Source organism: Nyctereutes procyonoides, unplaced genomic scaffold (genome assembly GCF_905146905.1).
Source record: "Nyctereutes procyonoides isolate TBG_1078 unplaced genomic scaffold, NYPRO_anot_genome, whole genome shotgun sequence".
NCBI classification, from domain to species: Eukaryota; Metazoa; Chordata; class Mammalia; order Carnivora; family Canidae; genus Nyctereutes; species Nyctereutes procyonoides.
Window position 1 is genome coordinate 23,312,689 of NW_026575147.1, and position 16,167 is coordinate 23,328,855.

Genomic DNA, 16,167 nt, shown 5'->3' on the forward strand with positions numbered 1-16,167 from the left:
GGGAGGACACGAGCGGTGCCCGGGGCGGCGTGGCGGGGAGGACACGAGCGGTGCCCGGGGCGGCGGGGCGGGGAGGACACGAGCGGTGCCCGGGGCGGCGTGGCGGGGAGGACACGAGCGGTGCCCGGGGCGGCGGGGCGGGGAGGACACGAGCGGTGCCCGGGGCGGCGGGGCGGGGAGGACACGAGCGGTGCCCGGGGCGGCGTGGCGGGGAGGACACGAGCGGTGCCCGGGGCGGCGTGGCGGGGAGGACACGAGCGGTGCCCGGGGGCGGCGTGGCGGGGAGGACACGAGCGGTGCCCGGGGGCGGCGGGGCGGGGAGGACACGAGCGGTGCCCGGGGCGGCGGGGCGGGGAGGACACGAGCGGTGCCCGGGGCGGCGGGGCGGCTCGGGCAGCCCGCGAGGCCGGTCCAGCCTCTGGCCGACGTCCAGCCCCGAGCTGCGCAGCGGGAAGCGGCCCGGACTAGCAGCTCTGCCTTCTCCCCCCGCCTCACCTGGCTGGGAAACCGCTTCGCGGGCCGGAGGACGGGACTTGTGTGGCAACGGGGGCGTAGGGCGGGCCGGAGGGTCGACTCGGACTACGGGGCAGCCCGGCGGCCAGGATCGGACGGAGCCCAGGCCCTGGAGAGAGGGGGTGCGAGGGCGGCATCCGGGGCGGCGGCGCAGGCCGCGGAGGGGGCGCCGACTCGCGGGGTGCGCTCTGCCCCCACTACAGCGGCTGACGTGCGCACGTCCCCCGGACCTTTCTGGGCCGCGGTCCCCGAACCTGCAATGGGGCAGAGCTACCGTCCGGCTCTCCAGGCTCCCGCCAGCCCTGACACTGGAGGGCCTGGGCGTGCCGGCAGCTCGTCCTTCTGCTCGCGCTTCACCCGACCCCTCGAGCCTGCAGCGGCCGGGTGGCCGGGTCGCGCCGAGCGCTCAGCCGGAGCCGGGCCGCGCCTCGCTGGGACCGACGAGCTGACCCGCCGGACGCCCGCGTCTATCGGCGCTACCGCTCCCGGGGCGCGTGGCAGAGGGAGGACTGGGCCGCAGGGCCCCGCGGTGCCACCGAGTCGGCGCCGCCCCCGCCGCGCTCAGCCCGACACGTCGCGGCGCGCGCGTCCCCGCCGGGCTCAGGGGCGGCGTCAATGAAGCCGCGCGGAGGGTTCCCCGGCACCAGACCAAATAGGGAGGGTGCCTGCTCTCCTTGAGGGGACGCGGCCAGGACCCGAAGGGGCAGAGCCTGAGATGGAGCCCGGGAAGTGAGGGGCTTGGCAAGGGGCACCCTGGGCATCCACAGGAAGGGACGGAGGGAGGTGAAAGGGCGGGAAGGCCGAGCTGGCCTCAGCCCTACAGGGGTTTTGAAGCAGGTAGTGACCCTTCAGAGTCCTCTTGATCTGGGACAGGAGGCCAGGTCTTTTTTTTTTTTTTTTTTAAGATTTTATTCATTCATTCATTCATGAGAGAGAGAGAGAGAGGAATGTGGTGGTGGGGGAGGTGAGGGGCAAGAGAGGGAGAAGCAGACTCCCCACTGGGCAGGGAGCCCACTATGGGGTTGTGTCCTGGGACCCTGAAGCAGACGCTGCCCTGCAGGTGCCCCCCTGAGCAGGGGACCCGGCCCACCACACATGGGCTCCACCCAGGACCCTGATATCATGACCTGCGTCGAAGGCAGACGCTTACCTGACACATCCCTCCAGGCGCCCCTAAATCCTTCATCTCCGAAGGGACTGGAGTATCTCACGTCAGTCTGCTGTACTCTTGCCCAATCAAGTAGGTGCCTGACTCCCCAGGGAGAAGGCCAATCTTGTTGCCGCGCCTCCCGGTAATTTCTCCAAGGTCACCATTCACGTGGCATCAGGAGAGAGCCCTGTGCTCCCCGGCCTAATGGCAGCACCAACATTCACACTATGGGGACAAGCGAAGCTGTGTTCACAGGCCTCCGAGCGGTAAGTCACTCGCAGGTGTCCCAGGATGATTCATGTGACTCCTTCCGAAGCTCGATCTTCATTTCTCTCTTGCCGGTGGAGATTGTGGGGGTAGGAGGGAACACTTATGAGGAATGTAGCATTTTTGCCAGAAGGTCCTTTCTCTATTTGCCTTTCCCGAGGTCTTCCCTACAAGTTCCTGGGGAATACGTTGCAGGGGCTGGGCCCTGCGAGCTCCTTCCACCAGCTCGGAGCCCTGCAGAAAGCGCAGCACACCGTGTCTGGTCGGTCTCCCTGAAACTGCAGCCGCTCCTGGGGACTCACGTGCCCCTGCCCACGTCCTAGGATCAAGGAAGCCAACGGACACAGAGCGCAAACACAGGGAGATACCTTCTACCAGGTCGAGACTGCTCTGGAAAGAGGAGGAGACATTCGCCCCTTTTCTAGTTAACAGGCTCCTGCCCACAAAGGACTCTGTTGCTACCATAGTGCTCTTGCCAGGATCACCTTCACTAACCGCACGTGGCGTCTAAACCCTAATTCCGTTGGTTAGTTGCCTCTGTTAAGATTTTGTGGGTCAATGTTCTGCTCCTCCCAACTAGAATGTGGCATCTCGAGGGCAGGGAACAGTTACACTGGTTTTCCATAATTGCTACCTTGGTTTCTGGCTCATCTTAAACTTAGGAAACATCTGGCTGCTTGAGGGGAATCACAAGAAAGATGTTACTGACTTTTTTTTTGGGGGGGGGGACAGGGGAGGGACGGTGGGAGGGGTGAGAACCTCAAGCAGGCTCCACGCCCAGGGCGGGACCCTACATGGGGCTTGATCTCCAGATCTGGAGATCCTGGCCCAAAGCCAAAATCAAGATTCAGGCAGTGGCTGAGCTGCCCCAGCATCCCTGTTTTTGTCCAACTTCTCTGATCCAATGAAGGTCTCCTGGCACTGGTTGGGTCTGAAAATTCACTCCTGGGGGTGGGGTTTTTTAGGATGAGTGGAAGGAGCAGTGTGGTGTCCTGCAGGGTTGACACCTGGTCTATCCTAAGAATCAGCCTGGGTATTTACTAAAGCCCCACCTGGGGCTACGGAGTCAGAATCCCCGGGGTGGGGCCTGGGCACGGCTACCTGCTGCCTCAGGAGAAGCCAGGAAACACCGGTAGTGGAAAACAGGAAGCACTGGGGGCTTCAGTCCACGTGGCACTTACTAAGGGCCCTTGTGTGAACCTCGGGGCCCCAAGGGCCTCAAGTACACAGGGTGCTTGGACCCAAGTAGGCGCTCTTGGCTCTGAGTATCATTGACAGTCTGGCCAACCAGATTCAAGAGTTTAAACTATCTCCTGGGGTCAGAGGCAAAGGACAAGTTCTTGTGAAAGAGCAGGGAAGGCCATGAGGCACCGTTTCTCAAAGTGCGAGCCGCAGAGCACCTGAGCAGCCAGCCCCAAGGCCCCTGACTCCCTCAGGAGTCTTAGTTTAGAAGCTTCCGGGTTACGGCGAAGTTTGAGAACCACTACCTCGGTCTCCTTTCCCCTCCTCTGCTTTTACCAATGAACTGGCCATTGACAGCTGGCAGATGGGTGATCTCCAGAGTTTTCTCAACCTGTTTTACAGCGATTAGGTGTAAGTAACTCCTTTGGAACACTGCTCACTGGCTACTTTGGCCTTACGATTCTGAGAACAGATACTACTTTGAAGCCAGCGTTTCAAGACATTTGAGGTTCTGTTTAAAGGACCAAGCATCAGAAGAGCACTTTATAAATTAATGACAAGGTGGCCTTGCTACTTCTGGGGAAGACAGGCAGAGCGGGAGAACCCAGGCTCACCCGTCCCATGGATACACCTCAGCAACACCCACATCAGTAGAAATAACTCAGAAAATGAACCAAAGCCTAGAAAAATGTTCTCCACAGCTGAGTGTACAGAAGAGGCCACATCCAAGAGTGTTGGAGGACAGAGACGCTGTCTGTGGGGGGGGAGGGAGGCACTGGGCACAGAGGGCAGAGGGGAGGCCCCATGCCAGGCTCAAGGGACCCTGAGAAAACGAGGCACTGCCGAGCGGCTGGTACAGGAACGCAGACACGCCCAGCGTTAGTTGAAACACTCATACATTGGCTTGAAGGATGGCAACTCACCACATGTGACTATCCCCGCTGTCACAGGAGCTTCAGGGGCTTCTGCCGCCTGCGGCCTGCCCTGGCTAACGGTGCAGCCCGGGAGCACTGGGTGAGGAGACACGGGGCACACTGGTCATTCTGTTAAATGCCAGGGCAGGCCGAGAGCAGGCATCCTTACAGTCGGGAGCACGAATCAGGGATGGCTGCAGGGTTTCTGGATCCTCTGAAGCCCTCGACCACATTATGCCTCTTGGTATGCCCATTTTTCTGGGGACAGAGTCTAGCTTTTCTTAAATTCTCAGGTCTGGAACCCCCAAGGGTTTAAGGATTGCAGGTTGGATTACTGCCAAGGCTTCCTCTAGCTCTAAGGTTCTAAAGAAAACCAATATCCCAGCTCCTTGTGGAGCCTAACATGGATGGGTTACTGACCTCACTTGGTTTTTGGAAGCCACAGGCGACTGCTCCCTCTACACCACCTGCTCCTTCCCTGACAAAACAGACCCGGTTGTGCAACATCCTTCCCTTTGTACAAACAAGACTAGATTTTGCCCAGACAGTATGATTTAACTTGTTTTAATGCAGTCTGCTATAAAAATGGATGAAGACTTCTGCATGGTACATTTGGCTTCACAACGAGAATGCCTGGTTCGTGCCTGTGGTCTGTGCTGCACATCCACTAGCATCTGCTGACTAGCAATCTAGCTTCCACAACATGGGTTAAGACCCAAGCTGTGGATTGTGGAACTTTTACTTAGCACACACACGATCTACAGCAAACTTAAAATACTAATCTATAATACCTAGCTGGATTATTGGATTCATTGCAATATTGTGCTTATTTATCTTAGAAGATAGGCAACTAGCAAAAATACACATTTCTTTTGCATTTCCCCACCCCCATATTACACTGTAAAAGAAATACATTATTCAGTGCACTTCCTAAGAAATAAACTTCCTTATAGAATCTCTCTATATATAGATCTATGCCAAAACAAAGGAAGAGCACAATGCAACTTTTAAGATTACCATTTAAAGCAAGAGAGGTAATAACACTCTGAGACTGTAGCCCCCATCCTGTTTACAAAGTTTAGCTATTTTATCACTTCACTTGGCCGTGCGAGGGAATGAGGTTTAATGCATGATTGCCTTGGGAAGTTTATAAGATGCCCCATTCATCACTTGGTAGACACCCTGGGGCATTAGTAGTATTTTAATTTTTGATGTATCGGCCTTAATCAAACCGTAAGCCCTGGAGACACCAATTGTGATTTATACATTGATTTCTATCACTAGCCTGTCTCCCATCAATTCATACTGGATTAAGAGGAAATAGATTTAAATTACCGCAGGAGGACAGGGCTGCTGAGTAATGTTGGCCAGGGAGAATGTATGTGAGGATACCAGGACCTTGCCATCCCTGAGGACAAAAAGTCCTAGAACCACCTCATCTCAGCTGGGTTGCAAGGTCTTACTTGGAAGATGGGGAGAGTCATTATATCCTGCGGCCTCTGTCAGCTGTACCAGCCTATATGTTGGAAAGAGTGGAGGTGTTTGTCCTCAGAAACTCACAATAATGGAAATGACAGAAGTTTCTAGAATGAAAGAGGTTGCAGCTTGGCAGCTGGTAAGCTAGACCCAGCTGCAGAAGCATTTAAACAGCAGTTTAAAATTGTTTTTGAATCTACTTTGATACTTCAAAGTGAGGACGTTTCTATGAAAATTTGGATTTCACAAAAACTCGAGCTGGTAACCCTGGTTGGGCACTACTGCATGGTGAGAAGCAGCTGGAGCTGAACAGGGGGGCTTGGGCACTTCAGTTAGCTACAGCTTCACCCCACCCCAGCTCTTACAGCCCCCGACTGACCGGTTTCACTCATTTACACAGCCAGTTGAGTTCTGTGACGCTGGGGTTGGTTTGACTCTGGCCCTTTATGTCCCTGAAGATCTGACTTCGTTTGGAATTCCACGCCCTTCCTCTGACAGATGGGGTCCCAGCCACGTCTAGTTGCTCCGTTAGGTAATCCTAATGTGCATTTCTACTCACCTTTATGCTATATTGCAAACTCCAAAGGTATAATCACACTAATATTCATGTGTTTAGGTGTGTGTATGTGAAACACGTAAAGGGGTGTGCATCTATACAGATATATGTATACTTCCATTTAGGGAAAAGTTAATTTGGTTCCACAGATACAGACACCAAGTGCTGGCAGCTTGGACAAGAAGTGTGGCAATTTGGTAAAACCTGTATAATTCTGACTTATAATATTACAAAGATAGTGAATTTTAAGGTATTGCTTTGTGAGTACATAATAAAGATCTCATTCTGTTGCAAAATTTTTATACAGAATGAGTAACCATTTCCTATTCAAGTAACAGCAATTGGAATCAGAAGTTCCTTACACAACAGTAGATGCCTGAAGAGATTTTTTGAACGGAGATGTGATTTCCTTCTATTCAAGAATTGATGTGGGAAATGGGGAGTGACTTCATTTTTCAGAAGTACAAGAAAATCAGCACCCCTACTGCTTCCTGCTCAGGAGGGATTCTTGAGGGCTCTAAGAGCTCAGCTTTGTGGTGAGGTCACACCTACCTTTAGGATTCCCGTCCTACTGACGCAGCCTTGTTTCTGAACACAAAGCTTATATTAAAACAGTAAAAGAGGATTAAAAGCAGTGTTGGTTTTTAACATTCAGGATTCATGAAGGATCTCGCTTTCTGCAGTTACATGATCCATTTTGTATTGTTGCTGCAGGACCATATTTGTATTGCAGGCTTATTTCAGGCACTTTTGAAACATGTTCATCTGGAATAAAAATCTGCATGAACCACTTCTGCATAATTCAAAATGAGCGTTGAGTGATTTCTAGTCCCCAAATTAGACAGCAAATCACTGCCTGTCCTCAATTAGCTTTCTCCATCACGAGACAGTGACTGCTGAGCTTGAGACATCTTTGAGGTGCCCTTCTAGCTTTAGTACAAAGGTGTGAGGCATACAAATCCAAATGACTCACTTTCTACTTAAAAAAATACAAAGAAAGGCGAAATACACTAAATGGACTATACAGATGGTTTCAGCTCCTATCAAAATAAATAACATGATCTGACTCAACGGTTGGACTCTGAGCTCTTGGACGAAATCTGGTGGAATGTCAGCCGTGGAGACTCCCGCTAGGGACTAGCTGCTGGTGGGCAGGAGTATCTCCACGTCCTTGCCGTTAGCTACGATGGCAGTAGAAGAGCAGCTGACGGCTAGGTCTTCTGTGGTGGCCACAGAAGAGGCGTGGGAATGAGTTTTGGTCAGTGGAGTGGTAGTGGATGGAGAAGGGTTGAGGCCAGGTTTTTTGGGTGGGATGGGTGGAGGGTTTCCTCTCTCAGCTCTGGGGATGGTGGGGGACTTGATCCCTGGGGACAAAGGGCTCAGCGGGCTGGACACTTTCCCTGGAGTAGGGGAATGGCTGGTGTCACCTCTTGGGGTGGCAGCGTTGGCCAGATTTCGATAGTCTGTGCCAAAGGGAGAGCTGTTGGGGGAGACGGGCTTGATGGACCCTTGCTGGCTAGTGAATCTGGAGAGCACCTGAGTGACTGTGTTGCGGGCCAGCTGCTTGGCAGCAGAGTTGTCTAGGAGGGTGGGAGACAGGTCCCTGGATGGGGGGCTCTGCAGACCACTGGCCTGTTGGTCCTGATCTGCCTGGGACTGAAATTTGTGCCGAGCTGCATGGAACCGCTGGTTGATCCCTACTTGGTAGGAGGACTGGTAGCTGGGGCTGCTGGCTGAGGACCCCAGCAAGCGCTTAGTCAGCACTGGGGAGGAACAAGGAGAGGAGGTGAGGGAGGAGGAGGCGGTACTGCTGGGAGACAGTGAGCCCCCACTGGACGGGAGGTGACCGGTTGCTGGGACGGGAGTCTCAATTCCCGCAGGACACCCACCATTCTCCACAGCTTTCTCTTGGGCCAACCCCACAGATCTGTCTCGTGGAGGCACTTGGCTCTCCACACTGCTACCGATCATTGACTCCTTGGCAGTTTGTGTCTCTGGCTCAAAGTGGCCATTGGTTTTTGCATACGAGTAAGGAGTGGTGGGACCAGGCAGCCCGGTGGCTGTCACCTTGGCTGTGTTGCTCCCATGGGTTCTTTCTGCCTGCGAACTTTCTGTTTGGCAAAACACAGACACCAGCACGGGAGGCTCAGTCAGGGTGCCTTTAGACACGGTTACCGGTTTTCCCACTTGCTCCGTGGAGCCACTATGCTGTTGAGAAGCCTCCAGGTCCTTCATTATCTTCTTCAGACTTTCCATCTCTTCCTTCAGGGTTTTGGTCCGGTTCTCTTCTCGGTTCAGTTTTGCTCTAAGTTGTTCTCTTTCGATGTCGAACTCAGACAGCTGCTTCTCCACCTGGGCCTCGGTCTGCAAGCCTCGTTTCCTCTCAGCTGCCAGCTCTTCCTCTAGTTGGCTCACCCGACTCTTCTCCTTCTCCAGTTTCAGGCTCAGCTCGCCCGCCTTCTGCCCCTCCTCGGCCGCCTTGCTGGTGGCTTTCTTGCACTCGAGCACCAGCATGGACGACAGCTGCTTGTGGCGGGTGCGCTCCTCTTCCAGCTGGCTGGACAGCTTCTTCTGCTCTTTTTCAAACTTTTTCACTTGGGACTTCTCAAATTCCAACTAGAAAAGAAGGCCACCATACAGCTTGATTAGGATAAGAAAGCAAAGAGATGTGGTGCAAAGCTCCTATCAGATAGTGCATCCCGGCTAGCGCTTGTCGGGCACATGGATTGCCACCTATGCCACATGCTTAGTTCAAATATGCCTGAAGCATCAGAGCACCTGCCACAGAAATGTACACACTACGGTTCAATCTTTCTCTGATGGTTTAGGAGGCACGTCTAAGTGCTCATATTGTATCCATAGGAATACAGGCCATTGTCTATGTTTTAGGTCAGAGGGTCGAAGCGACCTGTATGGGTAACAGCAAAGCCCTGTGCACCAGGTTTCGTGATAAATGCTGATGGAAACAGAGCTATTCACTTATTTTTTTTTTTTTATTTACGATAGTCACACAGAGAGGGGGAGGGGTGCAGAGACACAGGCAGAGGGAGAAGCAGGCTCCATGCACCGGGAGCCCGATGTGGGATTCGATCCCGGGTCTCCAGGATCGCGCCCTGAGCCAAAGGCAGGCGCCAAACCGCTGCGCCACCCAGGGATCCCCCTATTCACTTATTTAACTCCAGTAGAGTTAATGTGGTGTTCTGTTAGTTTCAGGTGTATGATATAGTACTCATCCTGGTAAGTGTACCCTGTAAGAAGACAACACTTCTGAAACTTCAGTAATCCTTCTTTTTGGTCTTTAAAACAAATAGATGCATTTAAATTCTACTTTTTACATAAATGCAGTCTATTTTAATTATTCTCCCCACCCTACTTAAGGCACAGCAACCCTGTACAAGAGGGAAAGGGTTGACAGAACTCTATTAGTCAGTGTTTTTCAAACTCTGAGACTCATTAATGGATGAGGAAACCAATCTCATGAGCTACGATCAAAGTTTTAAAAAAAATGAATGGCTAATGTAAGCAGTAAGGGTGATATATGATTTCACGAGATTTTTGTTTCAGGCATGTGTTTCTTTGTGTGTGTGTGTGTGTGTGTGTGTGTGTGTGCACAAATGTATATACATTGTGATGTAAACAGTATTTCTTACTGGGATTCCTAAGTCAAAATGCTCAAGAGTTTGAAGCTGGTGTTCCCACAGTATGTTCTATGGAATGACAGTCCTGCAGTGAATGCTCTATATCAAAGACTGTAAAATTGTAGATTTGCTAAACTCAGAACACCTTGTCATGTTCTTAAGACTCAGGATGTGCTTATCTATACTAAAGGGCCTAATGAATTAGAAACCTATTTCACTAGGCACCTGGGTGTCTCAGGGGTTGAGCATCTGCCTTTGTTTGGCTCAGGGTGTGATCCCAGGGTGCTGGGATTGAGTACCCCATCAGGCTCCCCGCAAGGAGCCTGCTTCTCCCGCTGTCTCTGTCTCTGGCTCTCTGTCCCTATGTCTCTCATGAATAAACAGAATCTTAGAAAAAAAAAGAAAGAAAGAAACCTATTTCATTTTGTTTAATCCAGTCATTCCCAGATTTATTGGACTGCAAAGCCCTTTGTTTTTAGCAACACTAATTTACAGCCTGGAGAACAGTCTTTGAGAAATGCTATTATAGCCAAATGGTGCTTGAGCCCCTTCGCCTTAACTACCTGCTGGGTCAGCCGCTCTCGCTCCTTCTCCAGCATGTAGGTGACATCATCCCCTTCAGCTGTGTCCTGTGCATGTCTCTGCCTTTCCTCCTCAAGGTCCAGGATCACCTTTAAAGAATTAAAGGAAAAAAAATCCAAATATGAAGAAAACCCACATAGAACACGACACAATTAAATACTAGGCGCCGATCTAAGCACCTAAGATAGTTCGGGAGATCAATGCATCCATCCTGGTTACGGCTACCAAGGATCATGTTGTCTAGCAGGCTGAAAGACAGGTGAGCTAACCGTAAGACCTAGGCTTTATTTCAGGGTGCACAAAATGGCAAGTGAATAGAAGAGAGCAACTAATGAGCTCCAGAGGTTGAGAAGCTTCCTGAGAATTAATGAGTGTAGCCACTGCAGGCAGTTTACTCCGACAAGTGGGTGGGTGCCAGTGATGAAGCAAGACAGGACCGTGGACAGCAGAAAGCTGAGCTCCTGCCTCAAGCTCAGATCACTGTGCCCTGCTTAGTTGGTCATAGCATGTAGTATATAGTTAGCTAAGATGTGGGGAGACTCTCAGGCTCAGCCTGCACACAAAAAGCCTCAACACTTGGGATTTTATGTGGAGATTTTTCACAAGACCTTTTAATTAACCTGCCTCCCCTATTCCACTTATCCTGGCACCAAAGGATTAAGCCCAATTAAGGTGAATACTGTACACATTTAGAGGGATATTTCCCACATACTCCCACCTACAGCTGCTGAAGAGGAAAGGGATTTCTCAGCCGCCTCTGCCCCTGCTTCCCACGTCCCTTGGGCCAGACCTCAAGTGCAGAGCACTGTCCTCCCGATGACTGTTTCTCAGCCCTTCTCTTCACTAACAACTTTCACGAATGGAGAGAGAAAAGTCTCTGGGACATGAAACACGAAATGTTTTCATTTAACGGAAACGAAAATGTCTCGGTGTGCTTCATTTCCGGTTTAAAAAAAAAAAACCCTAACTTGGGGCCCCTGGCTGGCTCAGTGAATAGACCATGCGACTCTTGATGTCAGGGTTGAGCTCGAGCCCCATGTTGGGTGTAGAGATTACTCAATGAAATCCTAAAAAAAACCCATAAAAACCTCAGACCCTAACTTTTCAATTTAATAGAAAAAGTTTTGGCTAGTGGTGGTTGCTCATCTCCTTTTCTTTTGGAGAACTCTCTAAAGTTACAGAAATGGAATGAAAAGCTAAAAACCTATAAAAACAGAGAGACCGTAGCAGACAAGAAATGTTAATAACATCCTGAAGAGGGAAAGAGGCAGGAGGTGTGGTAGCCACTTTGAACACCCACAGGGCCATGGTGGGGAGAAAGCCACAGGGTCCTGCAGGATCCCTAGGAGATATGGAACCTAAGGGCTCTGGCCCCAAATCTGTATTTTCCAGAAGGTATGTGTCCCCTCTACCCGATTCCTGAACATAAAATGTTTGGCATGCCCTGCCCAGGCATAAGGCGAAACAGAATGTGGCCGGCTCAGGATTTGGGGATGCCAGCTATGACATAGGAGAATGAGGGTGAGGGAAAGGCACTGTGTCTGTGTTGGGAAGGTGGTAGGGTGGAAGGTAACTGGCATCTATAATAAGAGGAAGCAATGTAAGTGTCAAGAATTGTAAGTATCGAGTATCAAGTATAAATACAAGGATCAAGAATGATAAGGCAGGGAGGGGGAATAGTATACCATTTAGAAATATGGGACTTAGCTACCAGAATAAATGGTCAAAGGAAAAAAGTGGTTGTTTCTGAATATGGAGAAGAAGGAAAGGGGAGAGATGGACTAGGGAACTATGTTTCATAGTAAGCAGGGTAACCATGTCATCTTCAGTGCTGACCACAACACTGCTGTGAGTCAAGGGGGCATTCCTAATGATGATCCAAGGCCAGTGACATCAACTGGGACGCTCTTGGGCAAACTGGGGCAGTAAGCACCCTAATTATAAGCCTCTAGGTACTATTTGATTTGTAACAAAGTCAATGTTTTACTTTAATAAAACACATACAAATAGATTGGCAGTTGGTTTAAAAATATTTAACACTCAAATAATCTGATTTTTTAAAAAGATTTTTTATTTATTTATGAGAGAGAGAGAGCGCGCAACAGGCAGAAGGAGAAGCAGGCTCCATGCAGGGAGCCTGATGTGGGACTAGATCCCAGGTCTCCAGGATCATGCCCTGGGCACAAGGTGGTGCTAAACCGCTAAGCCACTGGGGCTGCCCTCAAAAAATTTTATATGGAAATATAGTATTACAGAATTTTGATTTTTAATTTCTTCCTCTCCCTAATCACCAAGAGCCACAAATCATTCCAACACTACACCTTTCATGGCCATGACAGCCAGCCAACACTTGAGTGCAGCTCAGCTGCTTCATGTAGGAAGGGGAAAGGCCTGCCTATCAAACAAGCCTGCTGTGAATCCTTCCTTAGAAGGAATCCTTCCTTAGAGGAATCCTTCCGTAGAGGATTACATAAAAGGCCTCCAAATTTTGGCAACTCAGACCTATGGACACATTTTAAATTGGGCATAAATGTCTTTAGATTACTTCATTCTAGACTAGAAGTTAAACTCTTCAGGTCTTGGAAACTCTGAGAATTCAATTAAAGACAGAGGAAAAAATTCACATTCTACAAAAATGTGTAAACTTTCGGCATTCTGTATATTTTCTGGGGGGGGATCACGGAACATCTGAGGCGCATTGGTGGTTAAGAATCTCTACCCCGGACTTTCATTTGGACACTGGGAAGAGTAAAAAAAAACATGGGCAAGACACATGCTGAAGCAATCTGTCAGGTGCATTTTAAGCAGATGGCTCTCTAATGCAGGTAAATATAAAAGTAATCAATTTGCAGCTGCTGAGCCAATTTTGCAGAATAAAATGCTTCCTACAAAATGCGTTGATGTCTCCCTTGCTGGTATGAATCTAAACCAATAGTTTAGAAAACATAGCTTCTAGCCAAACATCTTTTACAGGCCAAATTTGAGTGGCAAATGACAGGTCAGGGAATAAAATTACAAGCACTAGAATTTCGATGAGGTGAGGTAGAGGAAAGCACAGGTTTGCCTTCCTAACTAGGGGCTGCGAGGCCTGAACCCCAAAACACACATGCATGCACACTTTCTAATAGGGTAGAACAGCTTTAAGGTAAATAATCCTAGAGACAGTTTATGGTTTTTTGAGAGGTAAAATGCGACAAATCTCAAAACTAGAGATATATAAAAATAATCCATTGGCTTGCATGTTTATAAGCAGGTAAATTCTCTCTTTCTCTCTCTCTCTTGCAGCATTCCCCAAATACCTATTAATCTCATTATTTATCACTTAAGTAGGCAAATAGGGAATGCCTCCGTTCGGCTAAGAGCTTGGTCAAACTCCAGTTTGTTGCCAAAGTTTGGATAATCAATAGCTGAAAAAACAGAGCAAGTGTTTTGGAGTGTCACATCAAGAAGGAATGCCGTCTTAAGTGATGTGTCTGGCATCCTCCCTACATCAAACGTTTTGAGTAACTTGTGTTTTCTTTCTGATCTCTTGGCTCCTAGGTAAGATGAGGGGCTTCTGGCACCCGGGAGACCTCCCGATTGCATCACTGTGGAAACTGGCAGCGGACAAGTCTTCATAGGAGTTTCTGTGGCACAGGTCAACTGGCCAAACCTACTTTTCGGTGCCTGCTCTCGGCTGCGGCCAGCTGGGACAGCATTCGCTCCTGCATGTTCTTGCACTGCTTCATTACCACCTTAAGAATGGAGAGTGGGTTTGTGCACACTGGCTGCTTTTCACCGTCATTCTTCTCCTTCAGTATTTCAAAGTCTCTCTGCAGAGCCATTAGAGGATCACTGATGTTGTATTTTCCATAGCGTTCTTCAATGAAAGTATCTCTGTGTTGGGCCTGGGAAAGAGGAAACAAGAAGCATTTGGCTTTTTAAACCTACTGCGGAGGGGGATTTGCTAGCAGTTACACATCAAGGATGGTGGTGGCAGTACGAGTGGAACCTGCTTTACTACAACTCTGATTGGTCTTTGGGCCAGCTCAATATAGAAACAGCATCAGAGAGGGGGCACAGTATAATAATATTAACGAGGACAGATACTTATGCAGAGCTAACGATGTGTTAAACATTGTTATAAGCATTTATATTCACATTAACTTACTTAAATTTTATAGCCGATTAAGGTAGTGCTATCGTCTTCAATTTGCAGATGAGAAAACTATTATAGAGTGGCCAAGTAAACCTGTTCCAGGTTAGTCATTTAACAAGTAGTCAGAATTAGGATTTAAGCCCAGGCAGCCTGGCTCCAGTCTTTGTCCTTAGCCACTATGCTTACCTGCCTCTGCTTACAAATGCATCTCTCTGTATTATGGCATTTGCATTTCTAAAATATGGTAAACATGATAATTTTATGAGTTTAAATATTTAGGGATGTAACAAGGTGGATATGGATAAGTAACGGATGCTAAACATGTTTTCACATTATATTCTCCGACTGTGATTTGAAATACAGAAATGCATTTAGTTATTGGCGAGTCAAGAGGATGGAGGCACGTACAACCAGAAGTGCAGACCAGATCCCTTCTGCCTGCTGCCAAATCCCACCCCTTCTCCTCCTCTCTGTCTTCCTTTCTGTCCCAATCAGGGTCTGGTGGGTTTTGGGGATGGGAGAGAGGGTGAGCAGAGAATGCAGTTGGTGTTGGAGTCTGCTTTAGGGCTTTGGCCCTGGGTGCCAAGTTGGAGCCAAGGGTCAGAAAGGGAGTGGAAAGCTATTCTTTGGCTTCCCTACTCGGTCTGCTCTTCTTGGGGGGACCTGAAGTTGTAGCTCATGTGAGCATCAGATATTACATGCAGGTGAAGACATTGACAGTCACTTTACTGCACTGACATTAAAAAGGTTCCTGAGACATTTTACAATGAAAACAAAAATGAAGTGTTAATACAACATTGAAGAAACTTCCTCAAAAACCAAGTACTGTATAATTTAAAGCTTTCAAATGAAATCTAGTCATGAAAACTACTGTCATTTATCAATTTTTTAAAAAGTATTTCATCTGAAGCTAGGTTTTCTTTTTCTTTTTTCCTTTTTTTTGGGGGGGGGGCGGAGCTAGGTTTTCTTACCACCATCATCCACAGAGGAGCACATTTGAAAAGAAAGGGAAATTCACAATTCAGTGAAAATAAAATAACCCCCTCAAGACAATAAAGCAAGCATGGAGTTTAACACAGAAGTATGTTTCAGTGCTAAAAATGTGATGATGCTTCCTTCATTAGACTGTCCAAGTTCAAGACCAAGGAATCACTTTGCCTTATGCTATAAATTTGTCTTGGTATCAATTTGCAAGTGTTCAAAGCAGCATTAGAAGCCATGGGTTTTACTTTTGGCTTAACTACAATCATTAAAAAAATTTTTTTAAAGATTTTTTTTTCAACTAATTTCTACACCCAACATGGGGCTTGAACTCATGACCTGGAGATCAAGAGTCGGTGGCTCCTCAGACTGAGCCTGCCAGGGGCCCCTAATTACAACCTTTTTGAATGATGACTTTTTTGGGGTATTTGGATAAAATCGATATACTGGAAATATGAAGACCCAACATGTTTTGTTCCTTCAAGTTACCATCTTAAAATAACCATCTTCCATCTTCCTTACTACAAGTGTGTGCACATGCACGTGTGTGTGTAAGCATGTGAATTAAAGGGGATGTGAATTTGAAAAAGTCTAAGACAGACTTCTATTTTTTTTTAGCTCCCAACTAAAGAGAAAATCCTCAGTAAAATTTCAAAATAGTCTATATATTCCATTTTAGGATGGAGAAAGATAGACTAATTCCTGAATTGGCTATTTTAATTCTTTTTTAAAATCATGGCAAGAGTAAAACAGAAAAAAACCAGTTTTTA

At 48.7% G+C, this 16,167-nt stretch overlaps 1 protein-coding gene across 4 annotated transcripts in view; it reads right to left on the bottom strand.

The window, feature by feature from the left end:
- Positions 1–4,574: 4,574 nt before the first annotated feature.
- Positions 4,575–16,167, bottom strand: part of CTTNBP2NL (CTTNBP2 N-terminal like) — a 55,641-nt gene continuing 44,048 nt past the window's right edge. For all 4 annotated transcript variants that reach the window (XM_055312563.1, XM_055312565.1, XM_055312564.1 and 1 more), the window contains 3 exons: positions 13,935–14,165; positions 10,260–10,367; positions 4,575–8,674 (listed from right to left, as the gene is read on the bottom strand). In XM_055312563.1, the coding sequence (XP_055168538.1) occupies positions 7,196–8,674; positions 10,260–10,367; positions 13,935–14,165 (1,818 nt within the window). In that variant the 3' untranslated portion in view covers positions 4,575–7,195. The remainder of the gene's footprint in view (positions 8,675–10,259; positions 10,368–13,934; positions 14,166–16,167) is intronic.